The sequence below is a fragment of the Sinocyclocheilus rhinocerous genome, unplaced genomic scaffold (assembly GCF_001515625.1).
Source record: "Sinocyclocheilus rhinocerous isolate Xijiao unplaced genomic scaffold, SAMN03320098_v1.1 scaffold722, whole genome shotgun sequence".
In the NCBI taxonomy this organism is placed as follows: Eukaryota; Metazoa; Chordata; class Actinopteri; order Cypriniformes; family Cyprinidae; genus Sinocyclocheilus; species Sinocyclocheilus rhinocerous.
In genome coordinates this window covers 681,854-703,093 of record NW_015638934.1, presented here as the reverse complement: position 1 = coordinate 703,093, position 21,240 = coordinate 681,854, and the positions used below count along the sequence as shown (strand labels likewise).

General features: G+C 39.8%; 2 protein-coding genes across 3 annotated transcripts in view; both read right to left on the bottom strand.

The window, feature by feature from the left end:
* LOC107750096 (transmembrane 4 L6 family member 1) overlaps positions 1 to 1,827 on the bottom strand; it is a 7,688-nt gene extending 5,861 nt beyond the window's left edge. Inside the window, exons 1-3 of one of the 2 annotated variants that reach the window (XM_016565365.1) lie at positions 1,669 to 1,827; positions 864 to 1,051; positions 714 to 782 (exon numbers count right to left, since the gene is read on the bottom strand). In XM_016565365.1, coding sequence (XP_016420851.1) covers positions 714 to 782; positions 864 to 1,034 — 240 coding nt within the window. In that variant the 5' untranslated portion in view covers positions 1,035 to 1,051; positions 1,669 to 1,827. The remainder of the gene's footprint in view (positions 1 to 713; positions 783 to 863; positions 1,052 to 1,668) is intronic. The other variant, XM_016565364.1, reaches the window with a different exon arrangement.
* A 2,925-nt stretch (positions 1,828 to 4,752) lies between these two features.
* Positions 4,753 to 17,993, bottom strand: mfrp (membrane frizzled-related protein). Its single transcript, XM_016565363.1, has 13 exons — positions 17,655 to 17,993; positions 17,456 to 17,561; positions 17,153 to 17,284; positions 16,391 to 16,528; positions 15,187 to 15,406; positions 13,584 to 13,714; positions 12,154 to 12,279; positions 7,774 to 7,850; positions 7,420 to 7,562; positions 6,682 to 6,812; positions 6,461 to 6,595; positions 5,108 to 5,235; positions 4,753 to 5,037 (listed from the first exon to the last, which is right to left on the bottom strand). Exons 1-13 carry the CDS (start codon positions 17,718 to 17,720, stop codon positions 4,813 to 4,815), a joined length of 1,758 nt encoding a protein of 585 aa, XP_016420849.1. The 5' UTR covers positions 17,721 to 17,993; the 3' UTR covers positions 4,753 to 4,812.
* Between the last annotated feature and the right edge of the window lie 3,247 nt (positions 17,994 to 21,240).

Below are 21,240 nucleotides of genomic sequence, written 5' to 3'. Positions count from 1 at the left end.
TATTTTGTTTGAGACCTCAAATATATATATATATATATATATACACACACACACACACACATTTTATGCTATAATAACAAAATTAACACGTTTCTATTTACTATAATAACACAATGGCTGATGCATCATTATCATCATTCTGCAGATGCACTTTTATCTTATTTAAACGTATATCTAAAAATATTATGTCTTCCCCCATATTATCCTATTATGTTCACTTATTTCAACCAAAAAGGACACTAATTATTTCTGTTAACAAAGCTTTTTACATTTTATTACACAAAATGCTTGATTCTGACTGGTCAATTGTAGAATTTAGAATCTAAATAATAAACTCTTGTCTAGTGCTGTATAAAAGAATTCTTAGCCAGCAAACATATCTTTCCTGCATCGCTGTGCTTGTGTTCCTCTGCTGTCTCTACAGCTCAGTCCAACTCCAATCAATACTTCACTCATTAGTTTGTTATTAGGTTATATGACTGACTGCATGTTATCTGTTACAAGCAGCAGTAGAATAGTAGTGCTGCCTATCATTACTGCAAAGTGTGCTTGCATGTAGTGTGACAGGTTTGGTCCTATAACAATCTGCCACTCATTTATTGCAAGTGAAGTTTGAAAAGAGCACTATAGAAGAAGCTACACATTTTTTAACAAAGATGACACAAATATAAAGTGCATGCATTATCTGTTGAGAGATGAAGTCAGTTCCTCACCCCGCATCTGTTTGCGCAGCAGCTGCCCTCCAGCCCCGCGGCCCTCATGATCGACGCTGGCAGAAACGCCTGCAGAAATCACACAAACACACAGTCAGCGGACACACTTACTCGCTCGCTCGTCTGTCCTTCACATACTCTCACACTCACCAGCAGTCCTGCTCCGATCACCCCGGGGAAGAACCAGATCTTCTCAGTGATCTCCTCGGTCCTCCACACCTCACCGTTGGGAAAAAACAGCAGGATGTTTCCGACCACGGCTAGAAGACCGAGCGGGAAGAGAAGGTCTGCGGTGCATTTAGCACATTTACCCGTACACATGATGACCTGATTTAGACCTGTGAAAGAGACGTGTCTTGCACTGAAATCATGAACCAGTTACATAATATTTGTGTCCCTGGAGCACAAAAGCAGTCTTAAGTCGCTGGGGTATATTTGTAGCAATAGCCAACAATACATTGTATGGGTCAAAGTTATAGATTTTTCTTTTATGTCAAAAATCATTAGGATATTAAGTAAAGATCATGTTCCATGAAGATATTTTGCAAATGTCCTACCGTAAATATATCAAAACTTAATTTTTGATTAGTAATATGCATTGCTAAGAACTTCATTTGGACAACTTTAAAGATGATTTTCTCAATATTTAGATATTTTTGCACCCTCAGATTCCAGATTTTCAAATAGTTGTATCTCAGCCAAATATTGTCCTATCCTAACAAACCATACATCAATGGAAAGCTCAGTTATTCAACTTTCAGTAATCTCAATTTCAAGAAATTGACCCTTATGACTGGTATTGTGGTCCAGGGTCACATATGAATGAAGAGCAACATTCCTTTAACTGCTAGTGTCTTTAAAGTAATTTTCTTTACAGCAGGATCATATTTAGTCTACAAACTGCTCTTACGTTAAATGTCACAACTCTTCACCTGAGTTCTGCAGTTCCACTTACTTCTACTCGCTGACTTCAGTGTGGACGAGAGAAAGACGGCTCTTCTAGTTTCTGTCGAGGCTGGTAATTAGTGGAGGTTAGTGAGGGCTGGCGATGAGCGGTGAAGTGATGAGAGGTAATGTTAGTGTGAGCAGCTATCTGTCCCTGCGGTCAATCACCTCGCTTTCAAACACACACAACTCACTCTCAGTAACGGCCTCTGTCCATGTGTTTGACACACAGAGACTCACAGAAAGAGAACACATCTAAGGTATAGGCCTATAGCGCTTTTTGAAAGTGATGGTAACACTTTACAGTAAGATTCCATTAGTTCACTATGTTTAATGCATTAACTAACATTAACATTGAGCAAAGCATTTGTTACAATATTTAATAATCTTTGTTAATGTTAGTTAATAATAATACAGCTGTTCATTGTTAGTTAATTTTAGCTCAAGTCCATTAACTTGTGAATTGAATAATGCACTAGTAAATGTCGGAATCAACATTAACTAAGAACAATAAATGCTTTTGAAGTATTTTTAATTGTTAGTTTAATGTAGTTATTAACTAATGTTAACAAATGGAACTTTATTGTAAAGCGTTACCGAAGTGATTTTGGACAAACTTTCCTAATCTTAAATCTACGAGAGCCAAAATTCTTATTTTGTATAATGTATTATTACTAAATCAAATGACACCTAAAAATGTTAATATGATAGAACCACATCATCAAATGCCATTCAAACATATAACTTCTTACCTTATGTCCTCCTGTGGTTGTATATTCAATTTTCCAATTCAAACATCAAAGTACATGGAATGAGCAGAGTCCTGCATTCATAAATGTAACACAGATGTCATTGAGAACACTAGCTCCATCCAAACAGTGCTATATCGTAGCAAGAAGAAGTTTGTGAATCCTGCTGCATTCGTGTCCTATCAAATGTGGTCTAGGTCACTGACAAAAACAAACTGATTGAATTAACAGCCCACAAACAGCTGTAGTCTTCCTTTTTGTTGTTGTTTAATATGGCGGGCCAGACGGTCCAAAAATAAGACTAATAACTTGTTGCGGGAAGTCACTATACTATTGCCAGGAGCTACTGAGTTTGCCACGACTCACCTTCCTCACACGGCGGGCGACTGACTCTCCTCAGCTGGCGACTCACTCTCCTCAGCTGGCGACTCACTCTCCTCACACGGCGGGCGACTCACTCTCCTCACACGGCGGGCGACTCACTCTCCTCACACGGCGGGCGACTCACTCTCCTCACACGGCGGGCGACTCACTCTCCTCACACGGCGGGCGAAGTCGCCCGCCGTGTGAGGAAGGTGAGTCGTGGCAAACTCAGTAGCTCCTGGCAATAGTATAGTGACTTCCCGCAACAAGTTATTAGTCTTATTTTTGGACCGTCTGGCCCGCCATAGTTTAAGACATTGAGTAATCATTCACAGTGGAAAAATTAAGTGAACCTCCATGTTTTACTTCAGAGCTTAAATGTAGTCATTATTTCAACTAAGGACATGAAATTGAAAGTATATGTATAGGTGTCCTTCAAAATCAATCAAATCAATCACAGGACTGATCTGGGCCATACACTTCCCAATAACAATCCAACAATTTGCCATGATGCAAAAATGTGTACTACTATAGAAAGATGACAGAAAATGAAGAAGAGATGAGCAGAGACACAAACTAGCTAGTTGATTATTTGAATGAAATCCCACAGTATCTCAAGCAGCTATAATCTGTCAACACTCCAGGTTTCAGGACATTCTCCGTATGTCACACTATATGAATCTACTAATCCCACAGAGACGGATCAGGTAATGGGTTCAAAGTGCTTTGGTTTTTGTCGAACAGTAAAAAAATAAAATAAACAACACTTAATTATATGATCACAATGACACATAAACTGCTTATCTGTGCAGATGTAATAAAAGCAACTAACATACATCGAAACTACTGGCAGTTACTCTGGGGCCAAATCCCACAATACTGTAAACTGGGTTAATGGTATAATTAATTTAATGAATATATAATTATAATTCAACCTTTGAGAACAAACAAACAGAGAGAATTACTATTCTGTATATATATATATATAAACCTTCTGGTGTATCATTCATTCATTCATCTGCTAACACTTTATTTGGATGGGTCCACAACATACTGACTATAAGACACTTTGCAAGTATATGCAGTGGTGGAAAGAGTACTGAAAAAATATACTCAAGTAAAAGTACCATTACCTTCCAAAAAATGTAGTGTGAGTAGAGTAAAAGTACTTGTCCAAAAAACTACTTGAGTTAGTAAAAGAGTAGCCTATTTAAAAGTACTCATGAGTATTGAGTAGTTTCATTTGAAAGGGCATCAAGAGAAGCAGCAAAAATACTTGCGGGAGTTAACACTGTATGCAATACCCGCCGCAACCTCACACCAAATTTCAGGCTGTGTAGATAGGCAAGCATATATACAAATAATTTAGTAAGCAGAAATCCGAAATTTACCTTAACATGTTAAGTTAGAGGAAGATGCGACTGAATTGATGCTTGAAGAATGCACTTCCAGCAGCCATGATAAACAGTTGGCAGTTTAAAAACAGTTAAAGTTTTCTATGCACAATTTGATTTGACGAAAGTCACGAGACCTATTACTATCTGTCTATCCAATCACGTTGATGGATAAAAATAAAATTAAAATAAGCATGTAACGACCACAAACGGAGGAAAATAGTGGAGTAAAAGTACCGATACATCACTTAAAATGTACTCAAGTAAAAGTAAAAGTACACAATTTTTAAACTACTCAAAAAAGTACAATTACTGATAAAAACGACTTCATTACTGTAACGTGAGTATTTGTAATTCGTTACTTCACACCCCAGAGTATATGTCAACTTATTCTACTAACCCTAACCCTAACCTTACAGTCTACTCTGAGAGTTAGTTGACATATAGTTGCAAATTAATGAAAATTAGTTGACATGTAGTTACAAAGTTACTTATTTTTAGTAAAATGTCTAAAGTGGACTATCAAAAGACTAAAATTGTGTTTAAAATGTATTCCAGCAATCTTTGTTTTATTTACAGCATTGTTTCCGTGTGCAGTCATTGCAGCGGTTGTTCTCGGGTGAGTGTGCGTTTAGGTCAGGGCCGTGTCTATGGCAGGGAGCACTCCGTGAGATCGTGTGAAGCGGGCAGCAGGTGGCAGCTGAAGGGCCAGGTCAGACTGAGCAGGGTCAGGGTTTGACTGCATTGCTGCTCCGCGCTGGAGCAGACGGACTGACACGGCTGCAGGACTCCACTCTGAGCGCTGCAGTGAGGAACAAACACCCCGCACACCAGCCGCCGGAAGGATTCGAAACAGCCAAACTCCATCAGCACCTGCAATCACATCACACAGATGTCCAACGGGTTCTGCGGAGCTGCTCACAGTCACTGCTCTCATTCTCACCCTGTACTCGTGCAGAATAGAAGCAGCTTCTCTCTGGTCAGAAATAGACAGCCAGATGTTTGGAAAGGACGTGAGATTATAGCTCAGACCTCTGCACATTTCAACCTGGATGGGCTCACAAGATGAAGCTGAGGGAAAAAAGGCAAAAAATAAGAATGTGAGATGCACTTGTGACTACTTAAAAGCTACTTTTGAGCCTGGCATTTCAGCAGATACCGTAGATTTACCAAGAGTCAACAAATACTGCACATACTGCTGAGCCATATGGGCTTTGTGTTGTTCCTAACACGCATGCCATTTAAAGGGGTCATGGACTGCCTCACTTTTTATTTTGTACTGTTCTCTGAGGTAATTTTATCAAGATTTTTACATGAAAACACATAATAATTTAGAAGAAACAGTTTTTGACCCTCTCATCAGAACACTCTGAATAGGCGTGGAGGATTGCAGACTCGGAAGTAAACGCTCAACAGTTGTGTATGTTTCACAGAGTACATTCCTCACAAATGCATGCCGCTGTGATTTAGGTTGAAAATGCATAATTAACCCAATATCAAACAATCTGCAAGAAGAGACAAAGCAATAGTGATCACGTAATGAAAACTGTTTTCCCACAGCTTGGCACTGAACAGCGTCTTGTTGTCTTCGGAGCATCTTTATCGTTTGGTTTCTGCGTTCACCTCTCTCGCAAACACTACATGCGCAAATCGGGGCTAAACAGCGGGGGGCTAAACAAGCAGCCTTATAGAATCGGTGGGCGGGGCTAAACAGGCAGTGATGTAGAATCGGTGGGCGGGGCTAAACAGGCAGTGATGTGGAATCGGTGGGCGGGGCTAAACAGACAGTGATGTGGAATCGGTGGGCGGGGTTAAACAGAGTGATGTGGAATCGGTGGGCGGGGCTAAACAGACAGTGATGTGGAATCGGTGGGCGGGGCTAAACAGGCAATGAGAGAGTCAGTGGGCGGCGCTAAACAGTGATGTAGAAGCAGGTGTTGATCTTCTTCTGAGGAGGCGGTGCTTATCCACACTATTACATAATAGAGTAGAACATTCCACAAGCTGTGGTTTTGGCAGATTGGAATACAGTATAAGCTGTTTTTAGACTAACGAGAAAGTTTCGAGTTCTGAAACTTTTTTATAGTACAATGACCTCTTATGTCAAAAGATCAAGGGAATTTTGGTTTCTCAGTTCATGACCACTTTATAATATATAATTTGATAAATGATTATGCAAGACGTTATTAGTGCAATAGATTTATAGATTTAACTGGCTGAACAATTTATTTGGGAAGAGATTGAAAGGAGTCAAAACAGCAGGAAACGTCCTCTCCAAACTGCAGCGTGTTCTCACTGAAAGGAGGGTAGGTGGAGTTAATGCAGTGGTGCTCGTCTGCAGCGTCTGCACAGTCGCTCCATCCGTCACACAGCCAGTCCTTGTGCAGACACTCCCCGGAGCCACACGCAAACTCTGCTGGACCGCATGTTCCTCAAAGCAGAAAGCAGTGATGCAGGGAAGAGTCACAATCTCACAGAGACTCACAAAATCTACTTCATGAACCGTGCAGCACTCACTTTCTGAAAGAGACATGGCCCTAAACGATGCATAAAAGCCACTGTCTGCAACACCTTCATCTGCCACAAACAGCACGGTCATCACAGGACCAGAGGAGGTGAGATCAGGAGGCAGAGCTGGCCCACAAAACCTGCTCAGAGAGACAGCGGGACGTCAAGCACTCACTGTAAGAACAGCAGAAAGCTTTCTGTAAACACATATTGTGGGACACAGTTTCAACCCTCAATATTTAAGTTATGAACACTTTTCACAGTTCTGGGTCTGAAGTGTGGTAGTATAGCAGGGTAAACGATGTTTAGAGAAGCACATGGGAGACCATAGCTGACACTGATAAAGAAATGCATCATCACATTCTGTGAAACTGATCCACCCAGTTGAAAAAAACAGCATATGCTGGTTAGGTGGTTTAAGCTGGTCCTAAGCTGGTCCTGAGCAACTAGCTCCTGCTCAGGACCAGCTTAGGACCAGCTTAAACCAGCAGCCATGCTTCAAAACATACCTAACCAGCATATGCTGTTTTTTTCAACAGGGCATTGACTCAATCACTCCAGTACAACAAATATGACACACAATTAAATCTGCCTTCCTCAAGATAATGCTCATGATGGAAATGTTTTGCGTTCTCTGCATTTTCATTTGGATTGGAATGTTTACTGTTGCTGAAAGTAAACATTTTAAAGCAATAGGTCTCTTTAAATCCCATCAGTGTTGTAGAGACAGCAGTGCAGTATTCTCACCTGCCCAGCACAGTGTTTGCGTCTGCGCCATCATAAACCTCCACATAGTCAAACTCACACACATCCTGTGTTTCCAGACTGAAGTTCTGAAAACTCAGTCTAATCACTTGCCCATCTTCCACAGAGATTTCCCATGTACACAACTATGAGAGCGGTAGAGATAACTATAATTAATACAGATGTGATAGAAACAGTCACGATGCCGAAACAAATACTAGTTATTTAACAGCTGGCCTAATACATTAACTGATCAGTGCATAGCTCATTTATATAAAACTGTATGTAAATGTATGCGATTTAGCATTTAGATTCAGGAAGTGATTGACAGAAATAGCAGCTGATGAAATCATTCACCTGTTGATGTGGGTAAGGCTTTGGATGGTTTGGACTGGACAACGATCCATACTCTCCTGTTATTTTTCCTCCACACTCTAAGAATCAGAAGATTGAAAGACAGAATCATGATATCAATTATAATCTTTACTTTCAAGCGAGATAAAAGACTGAAGTGTCACACTTTGTGTAGTGACGTCATTACTGTAATTAGGGCCCAAGCCACTAAGGCGCAGGGCCCCCTTGTTTTTCTAAGGATTTTCTTTCCCTCCACCATCCGGGGCTTTTTGGGGGCCTTAACATGCTCAAAAACTCTTGAAAATTGGCACACACATTGGAATCTGCGGCCATTAGGACGCCGCAGAGGCTGGGACCCGGGCGTGGCACAGGGGCTCTGCGGCACCCCCTGGAACATAGTCAGAAAACTTGACGTACAGTATATCTCACACATACTTGAATGTATACATATGAAACTCAGTACACATATAGATCTCATTAAGCCGAACAACTTTCACACTGCATGTCATTAGCTCCTCCCAACAGGAAGTTGGCTATTCAGTCTAAAAAGCGCATGATCTGGAATTTGATATACTCCTTCTTTTGGTGGTACCCGATTGCCACCAAACTCGGTCAACATGATCTCAAGACATTGGGGATGCTAAATTGCGAAGGGATTTTTGATATCTCGAACGGTTTCAGAAGTGGGTGTGGCAAAATGGCTCAATAGCGCCACCTAAAAAATTTCAATGGAGTGCGCCTCGAGCTACGTTTCACATATATGTACGAAACTCGGTACACACATGTAACACACCAATACCTACAAAAAAGTATCTTGGCACAAAATCCAAAACCCAACAGGAATCCTGTTATTTTGAATTTCCTGTACGATTTTTGTGCAGTTTTTTGCCATTTTCAGGCCTTGTACTTTAACTAACTCCTCCTACAGTTTTAATCGGATCATCTTCAAATTTGCTAAATTGCGAAGATCTTGAGTTTTCGTCGAAGGGCGTGTCCCTGGTGGCCTCACAAAATGTGATGTTTCGCCCTGATGTTAGCCCTTAGCTAAGTGTTAAAGCATGCTATTAATGCAGTGAAACAGGATGTAGCGAATCAGCTCAAAGGGGAAATATGAATAATTAATCATAACTAGTTATAATTCATTATAAATATTTAGATCCGCTGTAAGTATTTACTTGACCTCTCAGGGTCAACTGTCTGTCAATTCTAAGAACGTTAATTTCCTGGTTAAGGGAAATAATGTGTTTTTTGAACATTAAAGCATGTCAACATATTCTGTTACACCAAATAAACAAAATAATGATCTTTAAAAAAGCATCATATGACCCCTTTAATCTAATGAATAACTGATTTGTTAAATCTAATGAAAAATGGTGTCTGATTGGTCCAGACTCTACAAGGAAGTTGATGTAACTCAGGCATGCAGTGTCCAATCTGGCCGAAACTTAACATGTTTGATGAGAGTCCATTCCTGAACACATCTACATGCCAATATTCAGTTATAGTCCTAGCGCCACCAGCTGGCAGCAGGAAGTTTGGCACATATAAATGACTTTGACATATTCCTCCTATATTTACCACTTTAAATGCATATTACCCACCGTTCTCTGTTTTCCTAAAGCCATCAGGTGGCGGTGAGCCCGGGTGCGAGGGCTCTTTTATCGATGCTTGCAGCTTAAATTTTTTTTCCACTATCCGGGGGTTTTTGGGGGTCTTAACGTGCTCAAAAACTCTTGAAAATTGGCACACACATTGGAATCTGTGCCATTAGGACGCCACAGAGGCTGGGACCCGGGCGTGGCACAGGGGTTCTATGGCACCCCCTGGAACACAGTCAGAAAACTTGATGTATATCTCACACATACTTGCACGTATTCATATGAAACACGGTACACATATAAATCTCATTATATCTCGAACAGTTTGGCCATGGCAAGGCGATGAAATTATGGCAAGAAATGAGAAACAGGATGTGTCTAATAACTGTTGCACACATTGTCTGATTTTGATGAAACTTCAGCGGTTTATTCGCTGTATGAGGCCGATCACATAGATGTGACTATTATGACTGAAAGTTATAGCGCCACCAACTGGCAGCAGGAAGTGTGTCATTTTCAAAATGCTTTGAATTCAGCATCTTATTTTTATTTGATTTTCTTCAAACTTCAGCAGAATAATGCCAAAACACGGCAGATCCAAAACTGGGAAGGGATTATTGATATCTTATATACTGTTACCATGGCAATGCACCAAACTTTAACATTTAAAAAAATTTAGTTTTATCTGTTAACATTAGTTAATGCACTGTGAACTAACATCAAAACTCTTGAAAACTGGCACGTTGGAATCTGCGGCCATTAGAACGCCGCAGAGGCTGGGACCCGGGCGTGGCACAGGGGCTCTACGGCGCCCCCTGGAACACAGTCTGAAAACTTGATGTATATCTCACACATACTTGCACGTATTCATATGAAACACGGTACACATATAAATCTCATTATATCTCGAACAGTTTGGCCATGGCAAGGCGATGAAATTATGGCAAGAAATGAGAAACAGGATGTGTCTAATAACTGTTGCACACATTGTCTGATTTTGATGAAACTTCAGCGGTTTATTCGCTGTATGAGGCCGATCACATAGATGTGACTATTATGACTGAAAGTTATAGCGCCACCAACTGGCAGCAGGAAGTGTGTCATTTTCAAAATGCTTTGAATTCAGCATCTTATTTTTATTTGATTTTCTTCAAACTTCAGCAGAATAATGCCAAAACACGGCAGATGCAAAACTGGGAAGGGATTATTGATATCTTATATACTGTTACCATGGCAATGCACCAAACTTTAACATTTGTTTCCTGTGTTTTTGGGGCAGATAACATGCTTAGAATTGTATGAAACTCAACACACACATCAGTATTAATGATAGTTAGACACTGGCAAAAGCTCATAAATGGGCGTGGAGCAGGCACTCTATAGCGCCACCTTTTGACAAAAGTTGGGGGGTTAGTTTTTCCTACAGTCACCAAACTCGGTACATTTATTGTTCTCATCAAGTCGGACAACTTTCTAATTTACAGTCATTAGCTACGACCAACAGGAAGTCAGCTATTTTGGTTTGAATGTGGGTTTTTGGAAAAATCATGCTGTGAATTAATGCATACTCCTCAGAGGAGAATTATACTATACACGCCAAACTTTGTCTACATGATGCCAAAACACTGAAGAACCTAAATTGCAAACGGATTTTGGATAGCTTGAACGGTGTTGCCATGGTGATTTATTAAACTAACAGCAAAAAAGGAAACAGTAATTTTCTTATATCTTTAAAGTGCATTATCCAAACTCTTCAAAACTTTTTACATATGAAGAACAAGTCATTCTTAGGAAACATGCTTAGTTTCATAAATGTATCATGCTCAGGAGCCACCAAAAAATTTAAACTATCAGAGAATTTAACAGACAGATGAATACCAAGGATGACCACCAGATGAAGTCATAGGATAAGAAATCTTCTAATCCTGTTCAGATCATCTTCAGTGTATCAGAAAGAAAAAAATTATGCATAGAATCAGTTGACATGTATTGTACTCTCAGTATACTTTTACATAATTATTGTAGAAATGCTTATAGAGCATTACAATTATTAAAAAAAATATTTAAAGGAAAAATCATTAAGTTTAATATATCCTACCCTCACTCACTGATAGGATATCAATCCTATCAGTCTTATCCTTTACTGCTCAGTTCAATTAATTAGAATAAGAAACAAATACAAAAATACATAAAATAAGTTAATATGTACTTTATTGGTAATATAGATTTATATAATTATTTCACAAATGCTTATAGATCATTAAAATGTTTGGTTAACACTAGTTAATGCACTGACTAACATGAACTAACAATGAACAAATTGCATTTATTAATCTTTTTAATGTTAGTTAATAAAAAAATATTCATGTTCATGTTAATTCACAGTACATAAACTAATGTTAAAAGATACAACTTTAAATTTTAATAATGTATTAATACATTTTTAACTTAATATTAATTAACATTAATAGCTATATAATTATTGTTCATGTTAACTGATATAGTTAATGTTAACAAGTGAAACTGTATTGTAAAGTGTTACCAAAGTTTTAAATATTGTTCTCTTTCTCTCTCTCTCTCTCTGTGTGTGTGTGTGTGTGTGTGTTTGTGTTTCACATTCTTGATTTTATAGTGTAACCCTTTCATTGCTGTAACCCTTAAATCCAGACTGCCAGAGGGTTATTGTAAATGCACGTACCCGCTGTGCACCATTTTCTTGATGCCACCGGGGTGGCGGTTGCACTGATGGCTTGGGCCCGTCATCGCTGCTTGCAGCTATATTTACCCTTGTGTTTCTGGCTGCAGTTGGCTTCATCTGACCTGTCCTGACAGTTTGGCTGGCCGTCACACACGGATACAGGTAGCAAACAACGACCACCGTCACACATGAACTCTTCTCTGGAACAGCTCTCTGATCACAGACAGAAAGAAAACTTTAGTACATACAAACAGAAAAATAACACACCATGTGACATATTATTATAATCTGTGATCAGAATATCATAGTTATATTCACTGCTTGCTGCTCTTTCATTTGCATTTGCATCACATTTATAAATTCTAAGGAAAAAATAGTATTATTTGGCTATTTTTATTGCATATGAAGTTTTTAAAATGAAGTCGGTAAGACTTTAGAATACCGTTCCATCATTAATGAATAACTACACAAGAACACATGAGTAACACAATATTAGCACTCTAGTAACTAATAGTATCTAACAAGAAACTCTGATTACTGAATTATTATTGGTAGTTCACTATTAACTAATCAGTAACAACTATTTTTCATACCTCCCCAAGAACTACTAAGAACTACTGTATACAGGTTCATAATTAATATGAATAATGCATAATGTATAATTAATTCTAAAGTGAAGGTCATGGTAACCCACTAGTAAGGACTCAAGTATTACCAAATTCTTCTAAAGGAATTACTAATTTTTTTGGATCAGTATTCTAAAGTGAAGATCATGATAGCTCCCTAGTAATTACTGAAATCATTGCAAACTTTTGAGGTTTTTGTAAGTTTCTGGTTAGTAACTAATTTTGCTAGATTTGGTAACACTTAAATCATTACTGATCTTATGATCTTCATTTTAGAATACTGATCCAAATAATTAGTAATTTCTTCAGAAGGATGTAGTAACACTTGTGTCATTACTATCCAAAACCTTACATATATCTCAAAAGCTTGCAATAATGTCAGCCAATATTAGAGAGTTATCATGATCTTCACTTTAGAATACTGATCCAAGCAATTAGTAGCTCCTTTAGAAGGATTTGGTAATACTTGAGTCATTACTTCTGGGTTACCATGATCTTCACTTTAGAATTAATTATACATTATGCATAATTCACATTAATTATGAACCTGTATACAGTAGTTCTCCAGGATATATGAAAAAAAAATAGTAGTTACTGATTAGCTAATAGTGAACTACCAGTTTCAACTGAGCGCTGTTACTTAATAAATCATTAATCTTTTTAATCTTTTAAACTTTAAAGAGTTTCTTGTTAGTTAATAGTAGTTACTAGAATGTTAGAGTAGAATAGAATTATATTCTACTACACTATATAGTGTAGTGTAGAATTTGCTCCTGTGTAGTTATACATTAACTATGGAACAGTATTTTAAAGTGTCTTCCATAATATTATTGCCTGTGCTTTAAACTATGAAAAGAAACATGATGTTCTGTTTGTTTCAGTTTTACTTACTCTGTCCAGGTAATATAGAATGATACTGTGCAGTGAAGCCATTTCCGCCAATACTCCCGTCAGAATGAAAGGACACCAGCACGCTGCTGCTGTTTGTGTTCAGTGTAGCTGGAGCGACGCTGCCACAGAATCTAGGAAGAACTGAATCTTAATTATTCACAGTTTGAGTGCGATTGCCAAGAACAGCCCTGTACAGCAAAATGATTCAATAACTCAGTTGTTTCTATACATGCAGTTTCACAAAAACTCCATAAGATACATGTTTAAGAGGTTATGTTGTGAATTTTTACAAGCCAAGACACACATGAGATGTTAACCATTGATGGTTTGCTCATGGAGATATTACTATTGTTCTGGAACAATATGTATTGATACTTGAGAACCACTGATCTGGAGTATATGTAACAGTTATTTTTTATCTGTTTAATTTTCTTGAAAAAAAGAAAAATTACGCAAGACTTTCTCAAGATCACAAAAGCATAACAAAAAATATTTAAAGCCAATATACTTAAAGGGATAGTTCACCCAAAAATTAAATTTCTGTCATCATGTTATGAATGAATAAATATGAAACGAGCGGTTTAATTATTGTGAGAGATATGATCGCTTTAGGCTTTAATCACATATTCATATGGATTCGCTTTACAGCGCCTTCATAATCTTTTTGAGATTAAGTTTGGGTTACCTGGATTTCAGTGGAGGGACAGAAACCTCGCAGGTTTCATAAAAAATATCTTCATTTGTGTTTCGAAGATTAACCAAAGTATGACATAAGGACCAGTAAATGATGACAGAACATTCAATATTCATTATTCACTTCTGCAGGAGTTTTGCTCCACCCTCCTTTCCTCTGATCCAGCCCAAGGACACTTATTTTGTTTTATATTTGTTTCTGTGTTTCTATTTCCTGTGTTTGTTTTTGCTTATGTTCACCTGTGTCTTGTTTAGTTTCTCGATTACTCCGGTGGTTCTCCCTTTGGTTTTGTTGGTTATGGTCTTGATGTTTTTAGTTGAAGGATTTGTATTTTTCACTGTCAGTAGTTGTGTATGTAAATTAACAATGTGTAGTCTTTTTTCATGTTATCTGCACTAAAATATTTCCATTTATTTCTCAGCAAAAAATGTGAAGGATGATGCAAAATGCACCAGCTGGTAAATCTCTGACAGCTCCAGGGCATTTGCTGAAACTACAGATCAGATACAGATCTAAGAGCAGCTTTCTAACGATAGAAAACAAAACATAGACCGAGTCCAGGGAAAACAGAAACACATCAAACAACTCGCAGTGAAACACAGGGAAGCCAGGGCTTAGGGGTAACTAGGTTAACAGGACATAGGTGTGAACAATGTGGGAGTAATGAGGGAAACCAGAAGGACTACAAAATGAGAACAGGAAACCAACCTCTTTTCAACAAACGAGTGCAAAACAACACACCAAATAGGGAACATGTGACACAGAGGTTGTTTAACTGAATTAAATACTAAATAAAATGTCAATCCAGACTGGCAGATGTTAGTGTTTGCACTTTAATCAAAGGCTTTTTAAACTTAAATGCAGCCCCATGTCAAATCTGATTGTCGTTTATGATTAAATAGGGTGAACCTTGTGACAGCAGATGTCTTCTCTGTCTCCTCTCTGACTTCTAGCCAGTCAAACAAGCAAGGAGAGGGTCCCTCGAGAGCCAGAGAGGACACGTGTATCTGCAGGAGGAGCGGAGGAGACGCCCTGATCAGCCACACGCAGTGAGAGTCCGGGGGATACGGCCCGGGGTGATTGGGAGAGCTGAGCGTCCCCCAGGAGTCTGTCAGCACGCCGCCACAGGCTGGAAAAACAGATGCAAAGCCATTTATAGGTGAAAAAACATATGCATACAAAATAGTTAGTGCCATTTTAATTTACAATAGCATGCATTTGATTGTGAATGCTGTGTATGTTGATATACAATTAAGCAGAGGCCCTGAAATATACAGTCAAACCGATATTTATCCAGACGCCTTCAACATTTCTCACATTATCACAGTTTATTCGCTATAGTTTAGAAAATGGTAATAATATATGAGAAGAAACTGTGTCAGAACAAATTCATCTTGATAATATCAGATAACTTTGATAGAAAGGTATGTAATGAATTCTATTGAATATCTGTCAGCTGTTACATTTAAGCACACAATTAGATAAAACCAATTTAGCTCAACTAATTACCAAACAGTGCTTCAGTCTGTGGTGTAAAAAGGTTGCATTAGCAATTAAAGAAAAACATTCATCTTGATAATATCAGATAACTTTGATAGAAAGGTATGTAATGAATTCTATTGAATATCTGTCAGCTGTTACATTTAAGCACACAATTAGATAAAACCAATTTAGCTCAACTAACTACCAAGCAATGCTTCATTTACTTCAGTCTGTGGTGTAAAAAGGTTGCATTAGCAATTAAAGAAAAACACTTCAGCAAAATATGCTCAGCTCAAAGTGTCTGAATCATTTCAATTTTACTGGTAGTCCACTTTATGAAGAACTTTTGGGTTTAATATGTCACAGTTTACTTTATTTTGCTATCCTCACTTGATGAATGAACTATAGTGTCCTGCATCCACTAATTAAAAAAATATCAAAAATGATATCTGGTGTCTGAATAATTTTTGGTTTGACTGTATTTGGGCACTCGAGTCACACTTAAAATGTCTCAATAAACTCAACCTTAAGTGCCACGTGGGTTGATATTTTGTAATGAAATGCAAAGGCAAAGTCGTTCGGGGTCACTTTATATGAAATGGTACATGCGGTTAGAAGAGCATGAACTGACCTGTGAAGAAGGTGCGCGGTGAGAGAGTGGAGGTGTTCATGGCATGAGGAGCAGTCGGACTCAGAGAGAGATTCGGTGAAGATCCGTCTCCAAACCCAGAGTCTAAAGGGAAAATCTCTCCTGTATTAGTCTGAACGTCTGTAAAAAGAAAGAGTAGAACAGTGACAGAGCTCATTTTCTCTCTTTTCTCTACTGCTAAATCATTTCCGAATTTGGTACATAACGGCTACGAGGTAAGAGTCAAAATTAATTCAAATAATAATAATACCTGTCAATGAAGCTGATAGCTGCAAAGTGTTAAAGGGTTTTTTGTGAGAGGAGGTAAATGGGCTACGGGCTCAATGGCCAAAGCAACTTATTTAAATAAAACAGACGTTTAGGAATGTTCTGGGACCTGTATGAAGCTATACTTGGCTAGTAAAAAATCACTTGTGTTGCCTTTGTGGCATTAAATAAAGGTACAGCAGCTGGAAAGAATCTTTACATGCTTTTAATTGTGTTGACTTGTGGCGCACTTAACAGCTCTTGTGTGGCAAGCTGAATTGAAGGAGAAAAGACATCCGGGTCACGGCAGGTTTCTCAGGATGGCAGAATATCAGAACTTGTCAGACCCATAAAAACGTTAAAGGCCTGTAGCAGCACTCTTTGAAACTACTGTCTCATTCTTATTTTACAGTTTGCATTCTTTTACAGAATTTCAACAATTTCACCAAAACAAAACAGTACCACCAGACAGACGGAGTAAAAGAGTTGCTGACTCACGTCTGAGAACGAGGAGCAGAATGAGGCACAGCGCCGCCGCAATCAGCAGCACAGCGGTCGACACTATTATTGCTCCCTGACCAGCCAGCTGACCTCTTACAGTCACCAGACAGTCCCCGAGCACACTGTGGCCTTTATAAAGGACAAGACACTGAGCCAAGAATACAGCATATGGACAATATAGATCAGATGCACTGCAACGGCACCTAATTCTGTACATAATACAAATGCCTTATATAACGCAGTATTTATGCTAGGAATATCTAATATTAAATAGCCCTACACATTGCTATGCACACTTACCTGCAGCTGGAGTTTTAGCAGGTTCAAGGTAGATGTCAATTTTGAAATGTCCTTTGGTTTCCTCATTTTCTTCATCAAGCTGGAAAACTGGGTTGCAGAAAACATTCTATGAATATTAAGACAAAGGATTAATTTATATATAAACACAGATGATTGGTTGTGAGCCATCCTTCAATGTATAATAATAATAATAATTTACCTCATGTGCATCTGGGCTCTCAGTTGAAAGGTCAGAGTTCATCATCTTTGCGTTTAGCGAAACCATTCACACATGTTCAGTTATCTGAAATCCAGAGAACGCTATTGATTCAGTCCTTTGTTTGTGATAATGAATTATTGTTATCCATAAAAGGAAATGCCTAGACATAATGGTAAAATAACAAATATATAAATAAATAAATAAAAAGTTGTTTTAAAATTCATTAAAGTGTGTGCATTGAATAGTAGAATATTTCAGTAGAATAGTAGATTCAGTAGAATATTCATTCATTAAATCTATTTTAATCTATTGTTTTTCTGTTATTAGTGCTATGATATGATGGTCCAGCATCTTGTGCTGCTGAAAGAAAGAGTCTGGTATTCGCTGTGGAACAGAACTTTCTTCCCTATATTCCCAAAGCCAAGTCAGCTGAGAGGATTGAGCTCCTTAATGATCCTGGTTTACACACACATTCCCAATCTCTCTCTCTCTCTCTCACACACACACACACACTCTCTCACTCACAGATGTCACACACACACACACCGCTCTCTCTCTCGCTCTCACACACACACGCACTCTCTCTCTCTCTTTCTCACACACACACACGCGCTCTCTCTCTCTCTCACTCACAGATGTCACACACACACACACCGCTCTCTCTCTCGCTCTCACACACACACGCACTCTCTCTCTCTCTTTCTCACACACACACACGCGCTCTCTCTCTCTCTCACTCACAGATGTCACACACACACACACCGCTCTCTCTCTCGCTCTCACACACACACGCACTCTCTCTCTCTCTTTCTCACACACACACACGCGCTCTCTCTCTCTCTCACTCACAGATGTCACACACACACACACCGCTCTCTCTCTCGCTCTCACACACACACGCACTCTCTCTCTCTCTTTCTCACACACACACACGCGCTCTCTCTCTCTCTCACTCACAGATGTCACACACACACACACCGCTCTCTCTCTCGCTCTCACACACACACGCACTCTCTCTCTCTCTTTCTCACACACACACACGCGCTCTCTCTCTCTCTCACTCACAGATGTCACACACACACACACCGCTCTCTCTCTCGCTCTCACACACACACGCACTCTCTCTCTCTCTTTCTCACACACACACACGCGCTCTCTCTCTCTCTCACTCACAGATGTCACACACACACACACCGCTCTCTCTCTCGCTCTCACACACACACGCACTCTCTCTCTCTCTTTCTCACACACACACACGCGCTCTCTCTCTCTCTCACTCACAGATGTCACACACACACACACCGCTCTCTCTCTCGCTCTCACACACACACGCACTCTCTCTCTCTCTTTCTCACACACACACACGCGCTCTCTCTCTCTCTCACTCACAGATGTCACACACACACACACCGCTCTCTCTCTCGCTCTCACACACACACGCACTCTCTCTCTCTCTTTCTCACACACACACACGCGCTCTCTCTCTCTCTCACTCACAGATGTCACACACACACACACCGCTCTCTCTCTCGCTCTCACACACACACGCACTCTCTCTCTCTCTTTCTCACACACACACACGCGCTCTCTCTCTCTCTCACTCACAGATGTCACACACACACACACCGCTCTCTCTCTCGCTCTCACACACACACGCACTCTCTCTCTCTCTTTCTCACACACACACACGCGCTCTCTCTCTCTCTCACTCACAGATGTCACACACACACACACCGCTCTCTCTCTCGCTCTCACACACACACGCACTCTCTCTCTCTCTTTCTCACACACACACACGCGCTCTCTCTCTCTCTCACTCACAGATGTCACACACACACACACCGCTCTCTCTCTCGCTCTCACACACACACGCACTCTCTCTCTCTCTTTCTCACACACACACACGCGCTCTCTCTCTCTCTCACTCACAGATGTCACACACACACACACCGCTCTCTCTCTCGCTCTCACACACACACGCACTCTCTCTCTCTCTTTCTCACACACACACACGCGCTCTCTCTCTCTCTCACTCACAGATGTCACACACACACACACCGCTCTCTCTCTCGCTCTCACACACACACGCACTCTCTCTCTCTCTTTCTCACACACACACACGCGCTCTCTCTCTCTCTCACTCACAGATGTCACACACACACACACCGCTCTCTCTCTCGCTCTCACACACACACGCACTCTCTCTCTCTCTTTCTCACACACACACACGCGCTCTCTCTCTCTCTCACTCACAGATGTCACACACACACACACCGCTCTCTCTCTCGCTCTCACACACACACGCACTCTCTCTCTCTCTTTCTCACACACACACACGCGCTCTCTCTCTCTCTCACTCACAGATGTCACACACACACACACCGCTCTCTCTCTCGCTCTCACACACACACGCACTCTCTCTCTCTCTTTCTCACACACACACACGCGCTCTCTCTCTCTCTCACTCACAGATGTCACACACACACACACCGCTCTCTCTCTCGCTCTCACACACACACGCACTCTCTCTCTCTCTTTCTCACACACACACACACACTCATTCTCTCTCTCTCTTTCTCACACAGTTTCAACAACAACTTTTCACCAATCACATTCCTCGTCTTAAGACGCAGCAAGCGTCGCACTGGAGACGCGCTGGATTCAGAGATGTGATTGGTGGACAGTGGACGCTGGACTCGCACTGTTTCTGATGGTCAGTTAGTGCTTATTTCTGTTTTTAATGCACTTTAACATATTTAGCTTGTGTTAAAATATGAAAAGAAAAAAAAAGTTAAAATTACCTGTTATGTCACGTTCTCAACATTAGGAGAGACCGGGGTATAACTTATCACTTATCATTACAATTAATTATCACGGTGGTTTTTATTTTATAAAGTGGCCTTTTGCATGCACAGAACTAAAATAAAAGTAACTTTACGAATATGTAGTAATGTAATTACCGTTAAAGTAATGTGTAATGTTACAAATATAAATGCATTTGTGAGTGAGTATAACTCTCAAAAATAATTCAAATTAATCGCTTCATTCATTCTGTGATGGAAATGTCAGACTGCTGTCTGGTTTGAAGGAAGTGTCTCTTTTAAAAATGCTTTGAAATCACATGCTTATTTTTACCCGATTTGCTTCAAACGTCACCAGAATAATGTCAAAACACCGCAGATGTAAAACTGTGAAGAGATTCTTGATATCTTAAATAGTGTTGCCATGGCAACGTCTCAAACCATAAAATTTTTTCTGGTGTTTTTGAGGCAGATAACATGCTTAGAAGTTCACTAAACTCAACACACATCAATATTAATGATCGTTAGACACTGGCAAACGCTCATAAATGGACGTGGAGGCGGCGCTCTGTAGCACCACCTTCTGTCAAAAGTGAGGGGGTTAGTTTTAGCTACAGACACCAAAACTTCTACTTAGCGCTTGCTCCATTTCTGCAGATCAGTGTTTGTGAATGAATGACTCAATCCACCTGTTGCTGTGGTCTTCATGAACAGCCGCTTGCGCCACCTGCTGGTGAGCGACTGACAGCAGCTGGAGATCATGCATCGCTGCTCTACTGCTATTC

What these genes read in the sequence shown, in the direction of transcription:
- mfrp (XM_016565363.1), bottom strand. Translation starts at nt 17,720, where the DNA reads ATGGTTTCGCTAAACGCAAAGATGATGAACTCTGACCTTTCAACTGAG. An exon ending in AGAGCCCAGATGCACATGAG is followed by an intron (nt 17,562 to 17,654) that starts GTAAATTATTAT and finishes TAATATTCATAG; the next exon opens with AATGTTTTCTGCAACCCAGT. An exon ending in TGCTAAAACTCCAGCTGCAG is followed by an intron (nt 17,285 to 17,455) that starts GTAAGTGTGCAT and finishes TCCTTTATAAAG; the next exon opens with GCCACAGTGTGCTCGGGGAC.